At 37.0% G+C, this 20,655-nt stretch overlaps 1 protein-coding gene across 1 annotated transcript in view; it reads right to left on the reverse strand.

Annotated features, from left to right (window-relative positions):
* Nucleotides 1-233: 233 nt before the first annotated feature.
* SCAI (suppressor of cancer cell invasion) overlaps nt 234-20,655 on the reverse strand; it is a 67,045-nt gene continuing 46,623 nt past the window's right edge. The window contains exons 13-16 of the mRNA XM_036749818.1: nt 11,627-11,699; nt 9,572-9,745; nt 9,272-9,372; nt 234-880 (exon numbers count right to left, since the gene is read on the reverse strand). Of these exons, the coding sequence (XP_036605713.1) occupies nt 731-880; nt 9,272-9,372; nt 9,572-9,745; nt 11,627-11,699 (498 nt within the window). The 3' untranslated portion in view covers nt 234-730. The remainder of the gene's footprint in view (nt 881-9,271; nt 9,373-9,571; nt 9,746-11,626; nt 11,700-20,655) is intronic.

The raw sequence follows: 20,655 nt of genomic DNA on the forward strand, positions 1-20,655 counted from the left end.
CTGGCAATATGAGAAAGAGCTAGAAAATAAGACAAATACATACATGTGATAACAGAAACATACATATAATTCTAATACATTGTCATGTACCACCTCAAACTTTCAAGAAAAATTCTAACTCAGCAGCAAATCATTCATGGAAACTAAAAATCTGAAGATATTTGAGGAAAGTAAATGATTAAAGGAGACAAATTCACACAAACGCAAAGAATCAGCCTTTTTTCCCCCTCTTTAAATAATGATATTGAGTGAAAACAAGTGTTATGGAAGGGCTATGCTTTTGTTTTTCCTAGTATTGGTCTAAGTTGATTGGGTTCATCTTTGTGAACAATTCTATATTTTTCCATATCCAGACTTTTCAGGATAAAATATCACTGTTGGATTTTTCTCATCATACAAAAATAAATGATTTATTCTTCTCTGGGTGAGAGTGGTCACTGAGTATGTGTTTGAATTTAGGACCAGTTGTTGGAGCTGGGACTCTTCGACCCCTAAATAACAACAACAACAACGACAAAAACTTTCAGGGTTATTCTAGCTTTTAAAAGATCGCAAATATTGGATTACAAAAGTTACCCTATCTGTCAGAAGAATAGTATTTTGAGTTGTCTGTAAAATGGTGGTCCTAAATTTAAAAATAAAAATTTAATGCCACTATGTATCATCACATTAAAAAACTGCACCATTTAAAATCTGTGGCTAATGAAACACAGTTTCAACAAGAGTTCAATTAATAATCATCTATAGTATTCTCAAAGAACACATTTCGCACATCCAGGATGGACGCCAGCTCCAAAATGTGCTTCTGAAGATGAGGGTTTTCAACCGTTTCATCCCTTGGCAGCTGAGGATATGTTTCTGGATAATTTCGGGTTTCCTGCTAGACAAAGGAGGGGAGCAAAATTTTATGGTCTAATAAAGAGATCATAATACAAAAATTAATATAAATGACTGCATTTCAGGCTTAGGACAATAAACTGTACCTCATCTTCCCACATATATATATATGTACATATATATGTATATATATGTAAATGTTCTTGATACCTATTATTCATTCACGCATGCATTCATTCAATATCTTTTCTGCCTCTACTATTTAACAAGGCACCAAGAAAGATGAAAAGATGAACAAGACAATCTCTCTCTTCAAAGTGTTTATAATTTAGTAGGAGAGATATGACAAGTACCCGAACAATAATAATAATGATATAATACATCAAAGAATATGATTACATGTCATTAAAAGCAGTATCAAGTACTAAAGGGACTCAGAAGAAGAAGTGACATTTGAATGTCTGACTGAGCAAGCTCTTGAAGGAAGAGGAGGATTTGAACAGAGTTGTTTAGTCATGCTGTAGTACAGGGAAGTAGTACTGTATGACTGGAAAATGAAGATTGGACTAGATCATGGAGAACCTTAGATAGCAGACTGAGGAGTCTGGGTTTTATTGCATAGGCAATGGCAAGACACTATAAGTCCCTGGAGAAGGGAAATGACATGATCAAAACTTTCCTTTTAAGAGTTTAAATTAGGCGAGCCATGCAAGATGGATTGAAGAAGTGAAAAACCAGCCATGAAGCTATTGGAATATTCTATAGCACATAGCCTTAAAACTTGATAGAAAAGGCAGGACATTAGCCATAAAAATCTAGGAATCATCTTAGAAATGGTTGTCGAAGTCAGGCAAAATATTGCCCATGGAAAGAATGTACAGAGAGAAGAAAGGAGGGTTGACAATATTACCTTACGGAAAGCCCCATTTTTATGTCCTAAAAAGCCAGGGACTAGAATAGGAAGGCGAAGAACCAGGAACTACGGTAATAAGCTGAACAAGTTTTAAACCTCTAATGTGATCAATGGGAGCCTTGCCAACCCATACCAGAACTGTGTTTAACAATCAAAATTATAACCTTTGGAGCATCATGTGGTTTTTAGGTTCAACTGCTAATCTAACAACTGCTACTATAACAACTTGTTACCCAGAAATTTGGCAAACCAAAAATATAGGATAAGGATCCTACAAAAAACTCTAAAGAACTTATTAATGGCTTTTAATACATCAAAGAGAGCTAGAGAGACAATCAGTAGAATAACTTCATGGTCATTACATAAAAGCTATACTTTGGGATTAAAAGGTGGTTGCAATCAAGTTGAATGGGTTCTACAATATATTTTTATCAAGGAATATGTTAGAGATACTCCAACTACTGATACATCAGTACTTTAAAAGATATGGTGTACCTGAACCCAGACCACACCGAAGGCCACCTACTCTACCTAGAGGCAAGTCTAGTCCTGTCTACAAATTATATTAGGTTCTTTTAACATTTCAATGTGTGAATGGTCAGAAAACTGGCAAATGAGATTTATGAGGAGCAAGTACAAACATTTTCACATAGCTAAAAATAATCCTAATTAAAGTCAGAATAATGGAACTTTAGGTATCTACTTGTAACCCAAGAAAGGGATCCAGGAGACACTAGATTTTTCCCCAGCTAATTGCTTAGGCCAAAAAAATGTTATCTTGTTAGAAACAAAAACTCTTTTGGATGTCATTTAATATTCTGTTTTTCTGGACCTGTGATTTCATCTGTATAGGAAGTAACTCATGTGGAAACTCCCTCCACTAATGATCATCTTTAACTTGTAATTTTAGAGCGCTGCCTAGGGCTCTGGGAGGTTAAGGAACTAGCCCATAGTCATACAGCTAGTTTGTGTCAGAGGAAGGAAGTGAACCCAGATTTTCTTGCCTCCAGCGTTGGCCTTCTATCTACTGGTAGCACACTGCCTCTCCAAAAGGGTACTAGAAACAAAACTGAAAACATTAACTTTCTCTCATATAAAACTACAGTCTAATCTCAACATCTCAAGAAAGCCAGAATTAGAGAACAAAAACCAAATGACTGAGGGGATAATGGTACTATTACATGAGGCTGGACTACAATGATTCAGTACTTTTCCATTTAAGCATAGAAATTATTAACAGTATGGATAAGGTAGCTACAATCTTGTTCAAAAAATATGAAATAAATGGTAATTCCTTGAAGCCTGAGAGAAGTTTAGGACAAAAAAAAAAGGATACAGTTGACAAACTAGGCATAAATTTATGGAACCAATTACTATAAGAAGTAGTGGAAAATTTTAAATATAAAATAGATTTTCAAAAGGTCCAGCTAAATTCACAGACAACAGACACATAATGGGATACTAAGAAGAAACTAGGATGTTTTGAAGGTATGTCCCTAAATCTTTGAGAATGTCAAGGGACGTAATCTTGTTCTTCTATCGTATCTTTGGTAACATTGTCAGAGACAGTGAATAAAGCCAATTGTTCCCAAACTAGGAAATTTCATGGACCAAGCTAGGCCTGGAAAAGAGCAACTACATTACTTTAGAAAGTTTTGGAGAGCTAAGAACAAAGTTGCAGAGCCAAGATGGTGGAATGTTAGGAAAGCAGCATAGTGAGCTTCCTTCCACAATACTCTAAACAGATCTAAAAAACACAGCAGACAGAAAGAGTCACATTGATTCATTTGTGCTGCCCAGCTTAACATAGGAAGACAGACAGGGAAGTGTGCAGACATTGGGGATAAGGTCAGGACAGGAACACACAACACACCAAGCATTCTGGTGCCTAGGGAGAGGCTGAGCAATAGGGCAAGAGAAGGTCCCAGACCGATATCTGGATACTGCAAGAGAGATGAGTTTTTACACCCACGACCCAGTTCTGAGTCACAGATCCAGAGAGTATTGAGAAAGGGATCTGCACAAAGGGATAGTATTTTTGTGTGGGGAGGCCCTGGATGGTGTAATATGAAAGGAGAAGGTTGAGAAGCAAGCAGCAAGCAGTGTGAATCAGACCCAAGGGTAGAGCTGAGCCTTATTTCTAGTATCTAACCCAGACTGCACAAGAATAACAAGGCAGGAATTCCAAATCAAAAGGGAGCCTACAATTCTGCCACTCTGAACCAACAGTTTTTCAGTTGGCTGACAGAGGCTGAAACCAGCAGCATTCCACTCTTGTTCAGATGCAGATCAGGAGGCAGAGCTCAAACAAGAGTGGGGGCGGGGAGGGGGCAGCAATCAGACTTTGCCTTTGATCACACAAACTTTGGGAGCACTGAAAGCTTGTATCTAAAATTCTGGAATAACACAACACTCAATAATCTAAGAATGCAACAACAGGAACAGCATAGGCCTTCCCTCCAGAAGTGCCAGGGTCTAACCCTGATATTAAATCTAAAGTCATGAAGTGGGCTGGAAATATGGACAAACAAAAAAAGAATCCTCCCATAAAGAACTATTATGGTGGCAGGATAATCAAGACACAAACCTAGAAGAAGAAAATGACTTCAAAACCTTTACAAGCAAAGCCTCAGGGAAAAACATAGTTTGGGCACAAACTCAATTAGAATTCTTGGAGATGATGATTAAAGAATTTTTAAAAAAGCTGAAAAATGTTTTTATAAATGAAATGAGAGCACTTGAAGAAAAAACTGGAAAAGAAATGAAAACTATGGAGGAGAGAATTGGAAAGGGAATTATTAGCTTGGCACAAGAGGTAAAAGAAGTACCCAAGCAACAAATTCCATGAAAATTAGAATGGACTAAATAGAAGTCAAAGACTCTATGAGAAAACATGACATGTTAATATAAAATAAAAAGAATGAAAAATATAGAAGAAAATATAAGGTATCTCAAAGCAAACACAAATGACTTGGAAAGCAGATTGAAGAGATAAAAAAATTAAGACTCATTGCAATATATGAATACCATGAACAACAACAACAACAAAAAGAACCTAGATATCCTGTTTCAAGAAATCTTCAAAAAAAAAAACCTACCTAGATATCTTAGAAGCAGAGGGCAAAATGGAAATAGAAAGAATCTACTAGTCATTTCCTAAAAGAAATCCCCAAATGAAAACCCCTAAGAAAATCAGAGCCAAAATCCAAAGTTTCCAGGTCAAAGAAAAAATACAACAAACAGAAAGAATTCAAGGACAGAAGAGCCCTGGTCAAGATCACACAATATTTGGCAGCCACCCCTTTAAAGAAGAGGAGAACGTAGAAGACTGCATTTCAGAAGGCAAAGGATATGGGTTTACAGCCAAGAAGAACTTAGCCAGCAAAACTGAGCGTACGGTTATCCTTTCCACATTGGGACTATCCCCATCACTGTTTCGATATATCATGGGTCAGCATAAGAAATTAAATGGGAATTTTGGGGGAGTTTTGCAGAAGCTGTAGATGACACACAAAGAAAAAGTTTAGAAACTCAGAAATACAAAAAGCCAAAAAATTTAATGTGGATTTTCCAGCTTATGGGGGCACTGCATCCCTAATCCTCACACTGTGGAAGAGATAACTGCAACAAAGGGAAAAAAAATGAACCTTTATTGAAGTAGAGGACTTCCAAGAAATTCTGATGAAAAAAACCAGAGGAGCAGAGAACTCTGAACTTTAAACAATGGAGCAGAGAGAAACAAGGTAGACATGAAACACAAATGAATAATGATAAAGGACTAAACAAGGATAAACTGCTTACAATCAAATACAGGGAAATGATACATGTGTTCCCTCAGAACCCTATCGGGGTCATAGAGGGATTCATTTAATCCTGGCAGGGATTCTGTTATGTCTTGATGATCTTATGAAAAGAATGAAAGTCGAGAGGAAAAGGAATACACTAGTGTAGGGGGTGGGGGCAGGGGGAAGGTTAGGAAAGAAAGGTTAGGGAAAATTATCTTTACATCATCAGTGTACAAAGGCAGACATCTATACAACAAAGGAGGAGGGGGTGAGGGGTGTGGTAGATACTTGAACCTCACTCTCATCTGAACTGCTTGAAAAAAGGAGGCATACATACATGTAATTGGGTACAAAAATAAATTTCACTCCACAGAGAAATACAAAGGAAAGGAGAGAAGGGGGGAGGGAGAATTAGAGAAAAAGTAGATTAAGGGAGGGATTAGTTCTAAGAAAAAAAAAACTGTAAGAATATTTAGAAATATTTACAGCTCTTTTTGAGGTGGGAAATAATGAAAGTCAGACAGGTTGCCCATAAATTGGAGATTCGAGGAACAAGAAATAGTATATAAATGTGATGGAAAACTATTATGATGAACTCTTCGCAGCATAATAATCAAACATGATTTCAGAAGTCTAATAAAATACTACCTACATCCTGATAGAGAGGCGAATGCAGAATCAGACAAGCATTTTTGGGACATGGCCAATGTGTAAATTTGTTTTGATTGACTATTCACGTTTGTAATGGATTTTATTTTTCTTGTGTGAAAAGACAGGTTTTGGCTGATTAAAACAAATCTTTTTTTTCTTTTTTAAAAGAAAGTTTTAGTAGTACCCAATCTGAAATTACTGGGTATTTAAAATACATACATATATACACACACACACATATATATATGTAGATATAAAGACAACAGGAAATCTAGTATCACCTGGTATCTTAGTTATTTACATATAGTAACTTTATTTATTTAGTAACTTTATTTTTTTATTTGGTTATCCTGGTATCTTAGTTACTTATATAGAGTAACTTTTCTTATGCAAATAAATCCTAGAAAATGTATATTTGTGGCATTAAAGTGTTTGGCAGTGAGGGCTGGAAGGAAAAGAGAAAACAGATGTGAGAATCAGGCATCCAATTACAGTACCAGGGGTAGAATAAAGAAAAAGGTAATTAGGGATTGGGTGTGGCAAATTTTTTAATCCACAGAGCATCTGCAGGTGCAGGATCAAAAGGCTTGAGGCCTCAAGCTGGAGTTCAGTAATCAAAGAAGATTTAGAAAGTGGCAAAACCCATGGAGCCATGGCAAAACTCCACGAACAGACTGCAAAGAGGAGCTGATGTACTAGGACTGCGAACAAGACAGAACAATATGTGTCTGATAAACCCAAAGATTCCAGCTTCTGGGATAAGAACTCACTATTTAACAAAAACTACTGGGAAAAATGGAAAACAGTATGGCAAAAACTAGGCACAGACCAACATCTTACACCCTATACCAAGATAAAATCAAAATGGGTACACAATTTAGATGTAAAGGCTGATTCTATAAGCTAAAGATGAGAGCAAGGAATAGTTTACCTATCAGATCTATGGAGAAGGGAAGAATTTATGACCAAACAAAAGATAGAGAACATTATGAAATGCAAAATGGATGATTTCGATTACATTAAATTGAAAAGTTTTTGCACAAACAAAGCCAATGCAACCAAGATTAGAAGGGAAGTAGAAATCTGGGAAACACTTTTTACAGCCAGTGTCTCTGATAAAGCCTCATTTCTAAAATACATAGAGAACTGAGTCAAATTTATAAGAATACAAATCATTCCCCAATAGATAAATAGTCAAAGGATATGAACAGGCAGTTTTCAGAGGAAGAAATTAAAACTATCTATAGTCATGAAAAAAATGCTCTAAATCACTATTGATTGAAGAAATGCAAATCAAAACAACTCTGAGGTACCACATCACACCTATCAGATTGGCTAACATGACAAAACAGGAAAATGATAAATGTTGGACGAGATGTGGGAAAATTGGAACACTAAATGCATTGTTGGTGGAGTTGTGAACTGATCCAACCATTCTAAATAGCAATTTGGAACTATGTCTAGAGGGCTATAAAACTGTGCATATCCTTTGACCCAGCGACACCACTTGTAGCTCTATATCCCAAAGAGATCATAAAAACAGGTAAAGGACCCACATATACAAAAATATTTATAACAGTTCTTTTTGTGGTGGCCAAGAATTGGAAATTGAGGGAATACCCATCAATTGCAGAATGACTTTATAAGTTGTGGTATATAAATGTAATGGAATACCATTGTGCTATAAGAAATGATGAGCAAGTGGACTTCAGAAAAACATGGAAAGACTTATATGAACTGATGCTGAGTGAAATGAGCAGAACCAGGAGAACACTGTGCACAGTACCAGCCACATTGTGCTATGGCTGACTTTGATAGACTCAGCTCTTCTCAGCAATGCAAGGATCTAAGACAGCTCCAAAAGACTCATGATAGAAAATGCTACCCACATCCAGAGAAAGAACTTTGGAGACTGAATGCAGATGGAAGCATATTATCTGCTTGCCTTTTCTTTTGTTGTTTTGTTGTTTCTTTTTTCTTGTGGTTCCTCCTATTAGCTCTAATTCTTCTTTACATCATAACTAATATGAAAATATGTTTAATATGAATGTATAAGAAGAGCCTATATCAGATTGCACACCATCCTGGGGAGGAGGGAGAAGAGGGAGGGGGAGAAAATTTAAAACTCAAAATCTTGTGGAAGTGAATGTTGAAAACTAAAAATAAATTAATTAATTACATTTTTTAAAAAAGGATCTAAGACAACTCCAAAAGATTCATGATGGAAAATGCTATCCAGAGAAAGAATTATGGAGTCTGCAGACTGAAGCATACTATTTGCCCTTTTTGTTGTTGTGTTTTGTTTCTTCTTTCTCATGGACCTTCCCATTGGTTCTAATTCTTCTTTACAAAATGACTAATGTGAAAATGTTTAATATGAATGCATATGTAGAGCCTATATCAGATCACATGCTATCTTGGGGAGGGGGAAAGCGAGAAGGACAGAAAATTTAAAATTCCAAATCTTGTGGGAGTGAATGTTGCAAACTAAAAGTAAATAAATTTAAAAAAAATAAAAATTGTATTTGGAATAAGGATAATATAAACAATAAAAAAATAAGAATAGTATGTAGGGTGAGATTCTTCACGTGATGATAGCAGTGGCAGAGTATGGCAATACTTATGTCCTTCTAACAACTCCTGAGATTTAATAGGAATTTTTAATAGAAATTTTTTTAAAAGCACATATGCAATTGACTGTATAAAGACAATCCATAAAAACAGATATAACTAATATAGTTGTATAGAAACCAGAGTAGAGATAAAATACAATTCTGAATTTACATAAATTAAAAAGACCCTACATACAATAAATGTTCATTAAAATATATGTATATCAAGAAAATACTTACTTGCCAACTCTGATTTTAGGTCCTTTATGAGCACTATGGAGGTTCAAATTTCAACTTAAATGTGGAAATCATATTAATCATCCTCAATAGTATCCATGGCAAGTGACCATTTATTTGGTCAAGCCATTCAACTACTTTACCACAGAACTTAATTTCTTCCAAAGATTAGTGCATAAGTCTTACATGCCTAATCTTATTAAATCTGGGCCCAAGTGATTATTTTCCCTGCATACCCGAAAAATCTTGTGCATCCTCATGGTAGCTGAACAGAAGACAAATCTGGTGAGAAGCAAGCGAAGAAATTCATCCCCGAAAAACTGGAGAAAAGCCTGATCTGAAAAGAATAAAAAGGTGATATTGGAAGAAAATTTGACTGGAAAAGATTTTCAAAAAAAAAAAAAAGAAATTGGGGGAAACTTTAATTTTCCTATCTGCAACATATATTAAATGACCATTTGTAAGTCAAACAAACTTAAAGTATCATGAGATTTAACCACCATTCCAAACTCTAGTAAATTGCGTCAAGAGGGTACCTATGGAACGTGAGTGGGTCAGCAGTTGGGCGATATCCCGGTTGATTTTTCGAAGGTACTCTTGACATTTTTCCCACAGACCTCTACGCATACTTGACAATCCAGAGACAAACAGGAAGGCCATTAGAGGATTGTTCAGAAAGAGAGTGAAGAGGCTACCACGTTGAGACTGATCTGAAATAAGAAACAGGTTGCATTGGGAGAGAATGAACCAGAAAGATCATCCAATTCTCTGTAATTCCAGGCTGTATTATCCAAATCATCTCAATCCTTTCATTCAAGTCAATGGAGACCACTTCCACACAAGAATGCCAAAATAGGCCCTTAAGTAAATTCTCTCTATCTTGTTTGTGTACATTCTTCAACCTTAAACTACATGGTCTGCAGACTTTTTCTCTATTCTTTGATATTTAAAGTTTACCTTTCTTATCCAACAGCTGGATAAGCCATTTTATTTAAATAGACAACATTTAATAGCATTTGTATGCCTTCTTTCATGAATGCTGAAGACCGTTTTGTGTGCCATCTTTTCTCAATAAAAAGTTATTTAATAAAGTATATGATGAAAAATAAAACAAAGCGTAGAGGCAAAAGCATTGGATTTGGAGTCAGACAGAAGATCTCTGTTTGAAACCTGGCTGTTACCTGTATGACCTTGGGAAAAACATGTCACCTCCCTTGGCCTGTTTTCTCATATGTAGAATGAAAGGGTTGAATTAGAGGATCTCCAAGTTCTCAGGCAACTTTGAAATTCTGTGATCCTATGAACCCAAACTGGATTACTTTTCAAAAATTCTGACAAAGTTAAGTCTTGGGAGAGTTATTTGAGCTAAAATATTACTGAAGTAATAGAAACAGGGTAACAGGTCCCCACAGTAGGACACTTTCACCATTGTTTCAAGGTAAGTTCTATCATGTAGTAGAAAGGATACTTTGATGCTTAGACAAATCTATTGAATGTTACTGCTACATGTTTTTCTAATAAAGAGCAGAACTTACCTTAAAACAACGGTGAAAAGTCTCCAGCTTCTCTCAGGTATTCAAATCTGACCCCCACTTCCTGTGTCAAACTATGTCAGCAGACTGGACTTCCGGCTGGGAAGTAGCAGTAAATTGCCATCTCTCACTGACAGACACCAACACTATTCACAGTTAGGGAGAAGTGAAACAGTGAAGGTCCTGCTACAACAGTTCTCAAAAGTGTCTTGGCTGGTATTAGAGTGTAGACAACCTCTGGATAAATTTGAATGTTTCTAATTTTCACTTAGCCATATGTGAAATGGGCAAAACATTCAGAGAGAGGCTCTCTTTACAACAAAAATGTAAAGAAAAATTATCAAAAATTCCTTTTAAGTTCTGCCAATTTGACTATGCATAACATAGGAGCCAAGGGAACTTCTTTAAGCCCAAATAAACAGCCTAATAGTTTATATGGTCTGTCAAGTATATTAGGTAATCTCAGTAGAGACAGAAGAGATTATAGCTGTTGAACATAATATCAACTGACAGACTCTCATCTTCTTTTTTGCCTAAATTTTTGCTACAAGAGAAAGTTCAATGCAAGGCAGGTTTTATGAGAAATGACTGGTATAAAAGACAAAAAGGAATAGATAAAATTTAAATTAAAAGTTTACATGGGAGAGATGTTAAATCAAGGTGAATCCCTTGAATTTCAAAATAAACACCTCATAAACAAGAAGCCCATAAACCATGAAAATTTCCAAAACAGCCGAAGGCAAAAAAAAACCCAAAACCTAATGATAGTATCTTCTAATAATATTGTATGGTATTTCTTGGAAGATAGCTAGGATACTGAAACTGGAGTCTTGCCTGAGATTCTCTGAACCAAAGAGTCTACTTTAATAAAGAGGTAATATTTAGCAAACAGCCACATTGCTAAGCCAATTCCAGTCTGACATATGCCACATAATCTGTTTTTATCAATGAGTGCTACATGTGCCCCTCAGAGAGGAAAAGGAAGTTTAAGAACAGAAAGCAAAAAAAAAACCAAAAACCAGTTTAAATTAGACCTAGGTATATTGCTACAAAACATACCTTGTAATGCTTTTGGATATGTTGTTGGAGAAAGCAAGCAGACGAGAGGTTGTCCGAATAAATTTGTGAAATTCTGTAACATATAACAATTTAAAACAAGCATTAAGGCTCTGGCCAAAATTAGTTTCTTAGTAATATACCCAATGAACAAATTAGTTTCTCAATGATTAGTTGCTAATAAACATATACAGCACATCAGAAACTACAACATTGATAATGGAAAGGTAAAAATTTTTTACTTAACTAGGAAAGTATCCTGTGACATTTAAAAAAAAGTCAGACCTGTGATTTCATTAGGTTAGGGAGCTCCTGATGAAATACATCTATTAATGCAGACTGGCATCTGCTTTACTCTTTATTTTCAGAGAAAGTTGCCCAGGGCACTAAAAGGTTAGGTGACTTGACCAGGGTTACAAAGCCAGGATTTTTTGGAGGCAGGACTCGAATCCAGGAATTCTTGGCTCTGAGGTTTACTCTCTGCCAAGCTATCTATGCCAGTATACCTCTAGTCGTAAACACAGTAGATATTTATTCGTGGGATCATAGACTTAGAGCTGAAAAGAACCTTAGATGCTAACCCTCTCGTTTTATAAATAAATCAAGGGCAAGGTAAGTTACAAACCCAAGGTCATGCACATAGCAAGTCACAGAGAAGAGACTTGAGCCAAACTAGGATCTGAACCAAATTTCTCTGGATCTTAATCTTAGCTTTCTACTACATCACATTACATGCTACTATTAAAGTTTTTCTGATATAATTATGATCCAAATGCTCTGATGAACCAAAAATCCAGGGAAAAAAAACAGCAGCAAAAGTAATTAAAAGCAATAAAAATCCAAGAAACTGTTTAGGAGAATCAGTTACATACACTCAGATTACAATTTCAAGTTAAGAAATTAAGGTAGTAAATGATTCCATGCAATTCAAAGGATTACCTAGACAGGGCAGACAGGAGGGAACATAGCATCTTCTTTTACTCACTCCCGGTCTAGTGCCTATTTATTCACATGTGAGGGAAGAAGGAGGTAGGGTAGTAACTGTCTGTATTCCTGAGAAGATTGTCAGCATTACTGTCAAAGTATTTCAAAAGAGCCATGCTTTTATATGTATGGAGGTAGCCCTCTGTTATTTGATATGGTCTGCCACCACATCACACTTTACCAGATAGGTGCTATGGACAAAATTGTTATCACCAGGTGGCTAACCCTCTGGTGATGAACGTATCCTAACTTGGCAAATTCTCTGAGTTTTTCTAGGCTTCTGGGATTTGCCAGAAACTGTATTCTCCCTGCATTATCTTAAAGATTCTAGATTCATCTCCAAGGTATGACAAGGCAGTGGAAGATGATTTTTTTGGTAGAAATGGTCAGGGATACCCTAGGGAACCTTGGACTCCAGGCAATGGAGCTAATAAAATATTGGGAAGAAAAGGAAGGGTGACAGAACAGAATGCCTTCCCCTCAAATACAAATATCTGAATGAGTCACTTTTGTATGTCTGTGGGTAGAGGGTGTTTTAAATGTCAAATATAGTATAATTAAAATTATATGAAGTTATATATAATGTCTCTACACCTATAGTAATCAGTCTATAATTTAGTCTTCAAGAGGCATCTGAGTTTAAGTTATTTGTCCATGATCACACAGTTATATGTCAGATACAGCATTTGAATCCAGGATTTATTGACTCTAAGTCCAGCATTCAAACCATTACATACTCTATATAATCTCTTTTAGTAATCAAAACACACCAGAAATATACAATGGCTTCCATTAAATAAAACAGAGGTAATTCATCTTTCAGATTAAATGTTACTCTCTATTGTCCTGTATATCATGTCCAGTGGTGATTTTAAAAGATGGCAGCCCCATTCCAAAATATCAAATTTATCAGCTATTCCAACATTATAGCTTCACCCCTTTGAGTTTTAAAGGTTTTTCATTTAATATGTAAATACAATTGGGAAAGGCCAACCCAGAAGGAGTTACTAGTTAATGCCTTAATCACAATTAACTCCTGAGCAAAGATGGTACCAAAAGAACGGAAACTGAGAATGAAGGGGATAACTCAAGGAGAAAAGAAAGGGAGGAAGGCAGATGGAAAAGTTAAAGCAGAGGCACAAACTGCCTAGACAAGCCTGCTTACGATCAATTCTTCATTGCACTGAAAATCATCTAGCCTGCTACCTTTGAATAAATTGATAAGCATCTAGTAAATTGCTAGGCAGTGTGGTAGGGGCTGGAGTTACCAATACAGAGGATGAACCCTTTACTCTTAAGAGAGCTTACACTGTCAAACCAAAAATATTAATACTGTACATTTTAAGTACAAATCTGTTACAAACAGTTGATTAATTTAACATTATTCAAAGTCCAAGCCCTGCTCAGGGTAAGAGCCGAACTGGCGTAGTACTCCCCACCCCCATGCTCTTGGACATGTCTCTACCCCAAGACAATCTGAAGTAATATCTATAGGCATCCTGAATAAAAAAAAGTCATAACATGTTAAAATACAGTTTGGAGTTAACAATCCAAAACAATAGTCACTAAGATAGATAGTCAGTTAATCTTCAAGTAAAACTACTCGAATTCCTACCTTGACCTCTAACCTCAAGGCCTGAAAAGGCTTCTTTCCAGTGCCTAAAACTTAACTGTTTCTGAAAAGAAAAGAGTTGATCATAGTATCATCCCTTCTGGGGATGGGGAAAGCAATAATCTTTATTAGAAAAGAGCTATTTATACTTCTACCTTAGCCTTTCTTGATCTCTTACACATTTTCCTAAAAGGAAAAGTCTGAGAAAGGTTTTAGGCTGGAGAAAATATTATTTCTTCATATTTGCAGTTGAACTAAAAAGAGGTTTTTAATATACTTCAACACATTCTAACACGGAAGACAAGTGCACACGTGTATATAATTTATATATACATATATATATATATATATATATACATATTATACACACACACACACACACACACACGAATAGGGAATGAACCTGTGACTTCATTGGTATATAGAACTCCCAATGAACAAACTTCCTTAAAAGGTCAAGACCCTCTCTGGGATTTACCATCTTGGAGAATTGCCTAGAGCAGTCATGTCAAAATGAAAAAGAAACAAGGCCCATTAACTATACATAAGGATCCCTTAGGGCTGCATATTGACTTAGAAAAACACATATTAACATTATCTATGTTTCATTGTATTTTTATTTCTTCTGTGACAACTCTGGTCTAGAGCACTGGGAGGTCAAGGGCTTTGTCCAAGATCATGAAAAATCAAGTATCAAAAAAAGGATCTGAACCTGTGGTCTTCCTAGCTTTGAGGCAGGCTCTCTTTTCCACTCTATCACACTATCTTCACACATATGTAAATATTTATAGAATAAATATAAAGATAACACATATAAATAAATATAAGCTAAGCAGTTTTCCAGCAGTTGGGAGAATCAGGAAAAGCTGCATGTGTAAGATGATATCTAAGCTGCTTCTTGAAGAAATAAAGGGATTGTCTGAGGTGGCAGTGAGGAGGGAGTATATTCCAGGCACAGGACAGTCAATGCAAAAAAGGCCAATTTGAGTGGATTATAGCCTATGGGAAGGGGATTTATGTACAACTATGCTGAAAAGATAATAACCAAGATGTAACCAGATTTAAAAGCTAAACAGAGGACTTTTTAAATATAAAGAAAATGGGGAGACCTGGAATTTACTGAGTGGGTGAGTCAGATAGTCAGATTTTTCATTAAGGAAAACCATCTTGGCAGCTATGTGGAAGACAGAATGGAGCAGAGGAAGGGTGATTAGAGGCAAGGAAACCAACTAGGTTGTCCCTGCAATAGTTTCAGTGAAAGGTGATAAAGGCTTGGACTGAGTGTGAGTAGAGAGAATCAGCCAGATAAGAAAGATGTTGAAAAGAAGTTGAAATGGCAAGATTTTATAACAAACTGGATATTTGCAGTGAGGGAGAGAGACTGAGGAATTGAGGATAATATCAAGGTTATGAATTTGAGAGACAGTGAAAATGGTACCTTCAACAGAAACAAAGGGATGGGTTTGGGGGTAAAAATAAGTTTTGTTGAATCTAAAGTCAGAAAGTTGGTTGGAATAATGAGAAAAGAAAACAAGCAAAAAGGAATCCTAGAAACCTAGAACAAGAGAATGACTCAAAACATCTATAAGCAAAGCCTCAAAAAAAAAAAAAAACACAACATGGACCCAAATTTAACTAGAATTCCTTGAGGAAATGAAGGAAGAACTTTTTTTTTTCAAGTTTAAAAATGTTTTTAGAAACGAAATGACAGAATTAGAGAAAAAAATTGGAAAAGAGGAAAAATTGGAAAAAGTGGAAGAAAGAATTGGAAGGGAATTAACAGCTTAGGACAAGAAGCATAAAACCTTACCCAAGTAATACATTCCCTGAAAATCAGAATGGCCCTAACAGAAAACAATGACTCCATGAAACAACAAAAACAAAAAAAAAAATGGAAGAAAACAAGTAAGGTCTGTTTGGGGCATACTAAGTTTGAGATGCCTCCAGAATATCTAGTTTAAAATGTTCAACAGGCAGATAAACTAGACATTAGTGTTGGGAGTTTTAAGGCTAGGTAGATAAAAAAACCAGGGTCAGAAAAAATACTTGGGTATTTCCCAGGCTTGTAGCAGAGCTTTGAACTCAAGTGCTGAAGGGCCACCAAAGATCATTTTGTCCCTATGAAAGTAGGTTATTTTAGCCTTAAGGAGAGATATCTGAGCCACAGAGTGGGCAAAATAGGCATGTGGGGGGCAGGGGTCATACAGAACTAAAGCTCATGGAAGCTGTTAGGGTTGGATATATAAGAGATGTAAGCCGTCTCCATAGAGATGATCCTCACACCTATGGAAGATCATAAGGTCTCCAAGAGGGATAACGTAGAGAGAATATAAACGAAGGTAAAGGCTGGGCCCTACTGAACACCTACAGTTAATGAGCATATGCAGAATGGAGCCAACAAAGGAGACAGATGTATTGGCAATCAAAATGGGCTCTTAGCATTACATGGGTTTGAGTGACATGTTTGTGACATCAGAGGCTTTTAGACCACGTGGGTTTAAGTCGCATTTTTGTGATAATTTTAGGTCACGCGGGTGAGTCACACCCTTGACCCTGAAAAAGATATAAAACCAAGGGTTGGCTTTCCTTTCCTGGAGCTCTGACCCACAGCAGTAGTGGCATGCGTGACTCTGGGCCAGCCGTTATTATGAGCTCCCCAGCTGAACTCAGATGTTGGTAACTATGAAATGTATTTGGTCTGTCTGTCGATGTTTGTAATTTGTTTGTATTTGCTCACTTACTTCAGGGTGCTGGCTTTTTCCCCTGAACTAAATGAATGGTATTTGTATGCTGGATTAAAGTAAGGCTGTTAACCCCTTAATGTTGCTTTCCTTAGTAAAGCAGATCAAAAGAACCTGGGCTTGCAGCATTGTGTGAGCTGGTTGTCATTGGTTTTACACCCCCACAGCAGCTGCTAGCCGGACTGTTGAAACAACAGAGAAGGGGCAATCAGGTAGAAGCAGAACCAGGAGGGAGCAATATCAAAAAAGCCAAAAGGGGAAGAGAGAACAAGCAGAATAGCAGGAAGCAGTACAACTGAAGTTCCCTCTACAAAACTCCCTCTGACTTAGAAAATGCACCAGATCAAATTCTGATAGGGAAATACAGAAAAAGTCATAGTGAGTCATTTGTCCAGCCCAGGTTGACATAGGGAGACAAAAAGAGAGGGATGAAGGCAGCAATTGACACTTTAACCTCACTCTCATCAGAACACCCTCTTAGGTACAGAAGTGTATTTCACTCAGAAGGAAAATAGGAGGGAAGGAGGAGAAGCAGGGGAATTAGAAGAACAAATTAAGGGTTAGATTAAGTCCTAAGCAAAACCAACTAAGTATGTACAAAAATATTTATAGCTCTTTCTGAGGTAGCAAAGAATGGGAATTTAAGGGGATGCCCATAAACTGGGGAATAGATGAACCAGTAATGGTATATAAAAGTGATGGAATATTATTGTGCTGTAAGAAATAATAGAAAGGATTTCAGAGAAACCTAGGGAAACTTGTACAAACTGATACACAGGAAAGTGAATAAAATCATAAGAAAAATTTATACAATGTAAACAGTGTATTAAAGGCATTAAGTCTGAAAGATCTGGGAATTCTTATCATTGTAATAACCAACCACAGTTCCAGAAGACTAATAAGGAAACATGCTTCCTAACTCCTGAGAGTAAAGAGGACTCAGAGGGTAGAATGAGACAAATATTTTTTTGGATTTGGCCAAGGTGGAATTTTGTTTTGGTTGACCATACATATTTGTAATGGCTTTTGTTTTGTTTTTTCTTTTGTTCTCAGTGGTACAGGGTTGGAGTGGGAGGGTGAAAAGGCCCTTTGTTTTGCTGATTGGAAAATGTCACATAATATTTAAAAAAGAGGAAGAGAGTAACCATGAGGAAAGGATAGTCCACATGTCAAATGCAACAGACAAAGTCAAGAATTACTGAGAAAAGGCCATCAGATGAAGTAACTGAGAGATCACTAACTGTTCTGATAGTTGTTTCATTTAAATGATGAAGTCAGAAGCTAGACTGCAAAAGGTTGCGGAATAAGTGAGATGAAGGGAGAAGCAACAATGCAGTAGAATAGACAGCTTTTTCTATTAATTTGGCTGAGAAAGGAGACATAAAAGACCTGAGAGATCACAGAGTCTAGAGAAGGCTTTCCAAGAATGGAGGAAACTTAGAAAATGAAGGTGAATTAAGGGACGGTGAAGAGTCAGAAATACCTTCGAGGCTGCAAGCCTAGGTAACTGATGTATGCTGGTGCCATCTCTGATTGAAAAAGAGTGAGGTTAGAGGAGAAGTAGGTTTAGGGAAAAGACAACAGTCATTATGTTTGAGATGCCTCCAGAATATCCAGTTTTAACAGTCCAATGAGCAGTTTGTGATCCAGGACTAGAGCTAGAGAGAGAGACTAGGTCTTTATCTGAAAGTCATCTGCAAAGGGAACATTAAGTCTACAGGAGTTAATGAGGTCACCAACGGAGGGGAAAAAAGATGGAGCTTTAGGGTAGGCAGAAAGACAGTGAATGTGACGTGAACAGTAATAATGCAAAGAAGATTTGAGGAATGGTTAGCTTAGACAGATGGGAGGAGAAACAGCAGTGCCACAAAAACCCAAGGAGGAAAGAGTATCCAGGAGGAAAAGATGGTCCATACTGTCAAATGCTGCAGTGGGTTCGAGGAATATGAGGAAGAAAATCATCATATTTAACAATTAAGAGAGCATTGTTGGTTCTGGAGAGAGCATTTTGAAACGACCAATGAGGCTGGATCACAAACAGTTGAGGAGTGAGGAGAAATCTCCAGCAGAACAGAAAGATTTTTCTAGGAGTTTGGCTAAGAAAAGAATTAGAGATACAGGACAATAGCTGGAGGTGACAGGAAGGCCACCTAGAGTTTCTGGGGTTTTTTAAGCATACAGCAGGACACCTGGGTGTGTTTTTAGGCAGAGAAGAAGAAAATAGTATAGAGGAAGAGCCAAAGATTATTGGGAGAGCAGTCTACTAAAACGGCTGTTCAAAAGTCTATGTAAATGGATAGGAGAAAGGTCACCTTTTCAGACACTGGAATAAAGGAGGATAATGTCCAATCATTTTGAGAAGTAGAGAAGGAGATAAGAGAAAGCTTACAGAAGATGGCTTTCCATTTTCTAGTAAAGTAAGAAGCAAGGTCCTCAGTTATAAGGGTGGAGTTAGGGTGGTAGGGAAGGCTTGAAAAGAAAAGATTTGGAACTATGAGGAGTGTGATGGAGAATCAATTGGGGAGGAGTAAAAAGGATTACCCTATTGCAGCAAGTGACCTGTTGAGATTAAATAGCATAATTTTATGGTGGATCCAAGCTGGACGAGTGGTAGCTATTTTCAGTTCCTTTCAATGGTATGTGAATAGCAGGAGAGGCAGCTGGTGGGAATAATCTAGGGTTGGGGTTTGGCAAAGTATGAGCTGTGATAGGACTAGTTAAAAAAGGAATTGAGAATAGGGGACAATTTAGTATTGAATGAGTTAACTAAAAAGTTGGAAGTAGGAAGGTAGGAAAGCAAAGTCAAAGCAAAGGTGATGGCTTGGGAGAATACTGTGGAATGAAGTGTGGTGAGGGTAAGGGAGGAGGGAAAGGGAAGAGTATCAGAGGGAGGAGAAAATAAAATTTCATCTCTACTGTTCTTCAGTGGCTCTGCTACTTACTGTGTGTGAATTCGGGCATGTTATTTAATCTTTTTAGACCTCGGTTTCCCATTTGCAAAATGAGAAGGTTGTATAGTAGGTCTTTAGACCAGCTCTAGATCTATGACCCTATGGCTATCAGCTAGAGAATACAAAATGTAAATTAGATATTACTACTACTACCAGCATCACCAACAACTCACATTTCCGCTGCATTTTAAGGCTGATAAAAGACTTTCCTTACAGCCCAAGGAGGCGCATTACTGCTTTTTTGTAAATGAGGACATTTAGGCTTAAGAGACATTACGTGACTTTATTTAAGGTTACGTGGCCAGGAAGTGGCAGAATTGTATGGAACCCAGTCCTTTGGATTGTCCAGGTCAGTTAGTCAATAAACATTTATTAAGCACCTACTATGAGCCAGGCACTGTATTAAACATTGTGGATACCAAGAAAGACAAAAAGCAGTCACTGCTCTCAATATGCTCCAGTCTAATGGAGACTGATGGAGACAACATGCAAAGAACTATGCATAAACAAGACAAATTGGAAATAATAAATAGAGGGAAGGGACTAGAATTAAGGGGGATCAGGAAAGGTTTCCTGCAGAGGACGAGATTTTTTTCTGCGCCTTGAAAGAAGCCAGGGAAGCCAGAGGGCAGAGATGAGGAGAAAGAGCATTCAAGACATAGAGAACAGCCAGAGAAAAGGCCCAGAGTTGAAAGATATAGTGCCTTGTGTGGGGAACAGCAAGGAAGCCAGTGTCACTGCACT

Source organism: Trichosurus vulpecula, chromosome 3 (assembly GCF_011100635.1).
Source record: "Trichosurus vulpecula isolate mTriVul1 chromosome 3, mTriVul1.pri, whole genome shotgun sequence".
NCBI lineage: Eukaryota > Metazoa > Chordata > Mammalia > Diprotodontia > Phalangeridae > Trichosurus > Trichosurus vulpecula.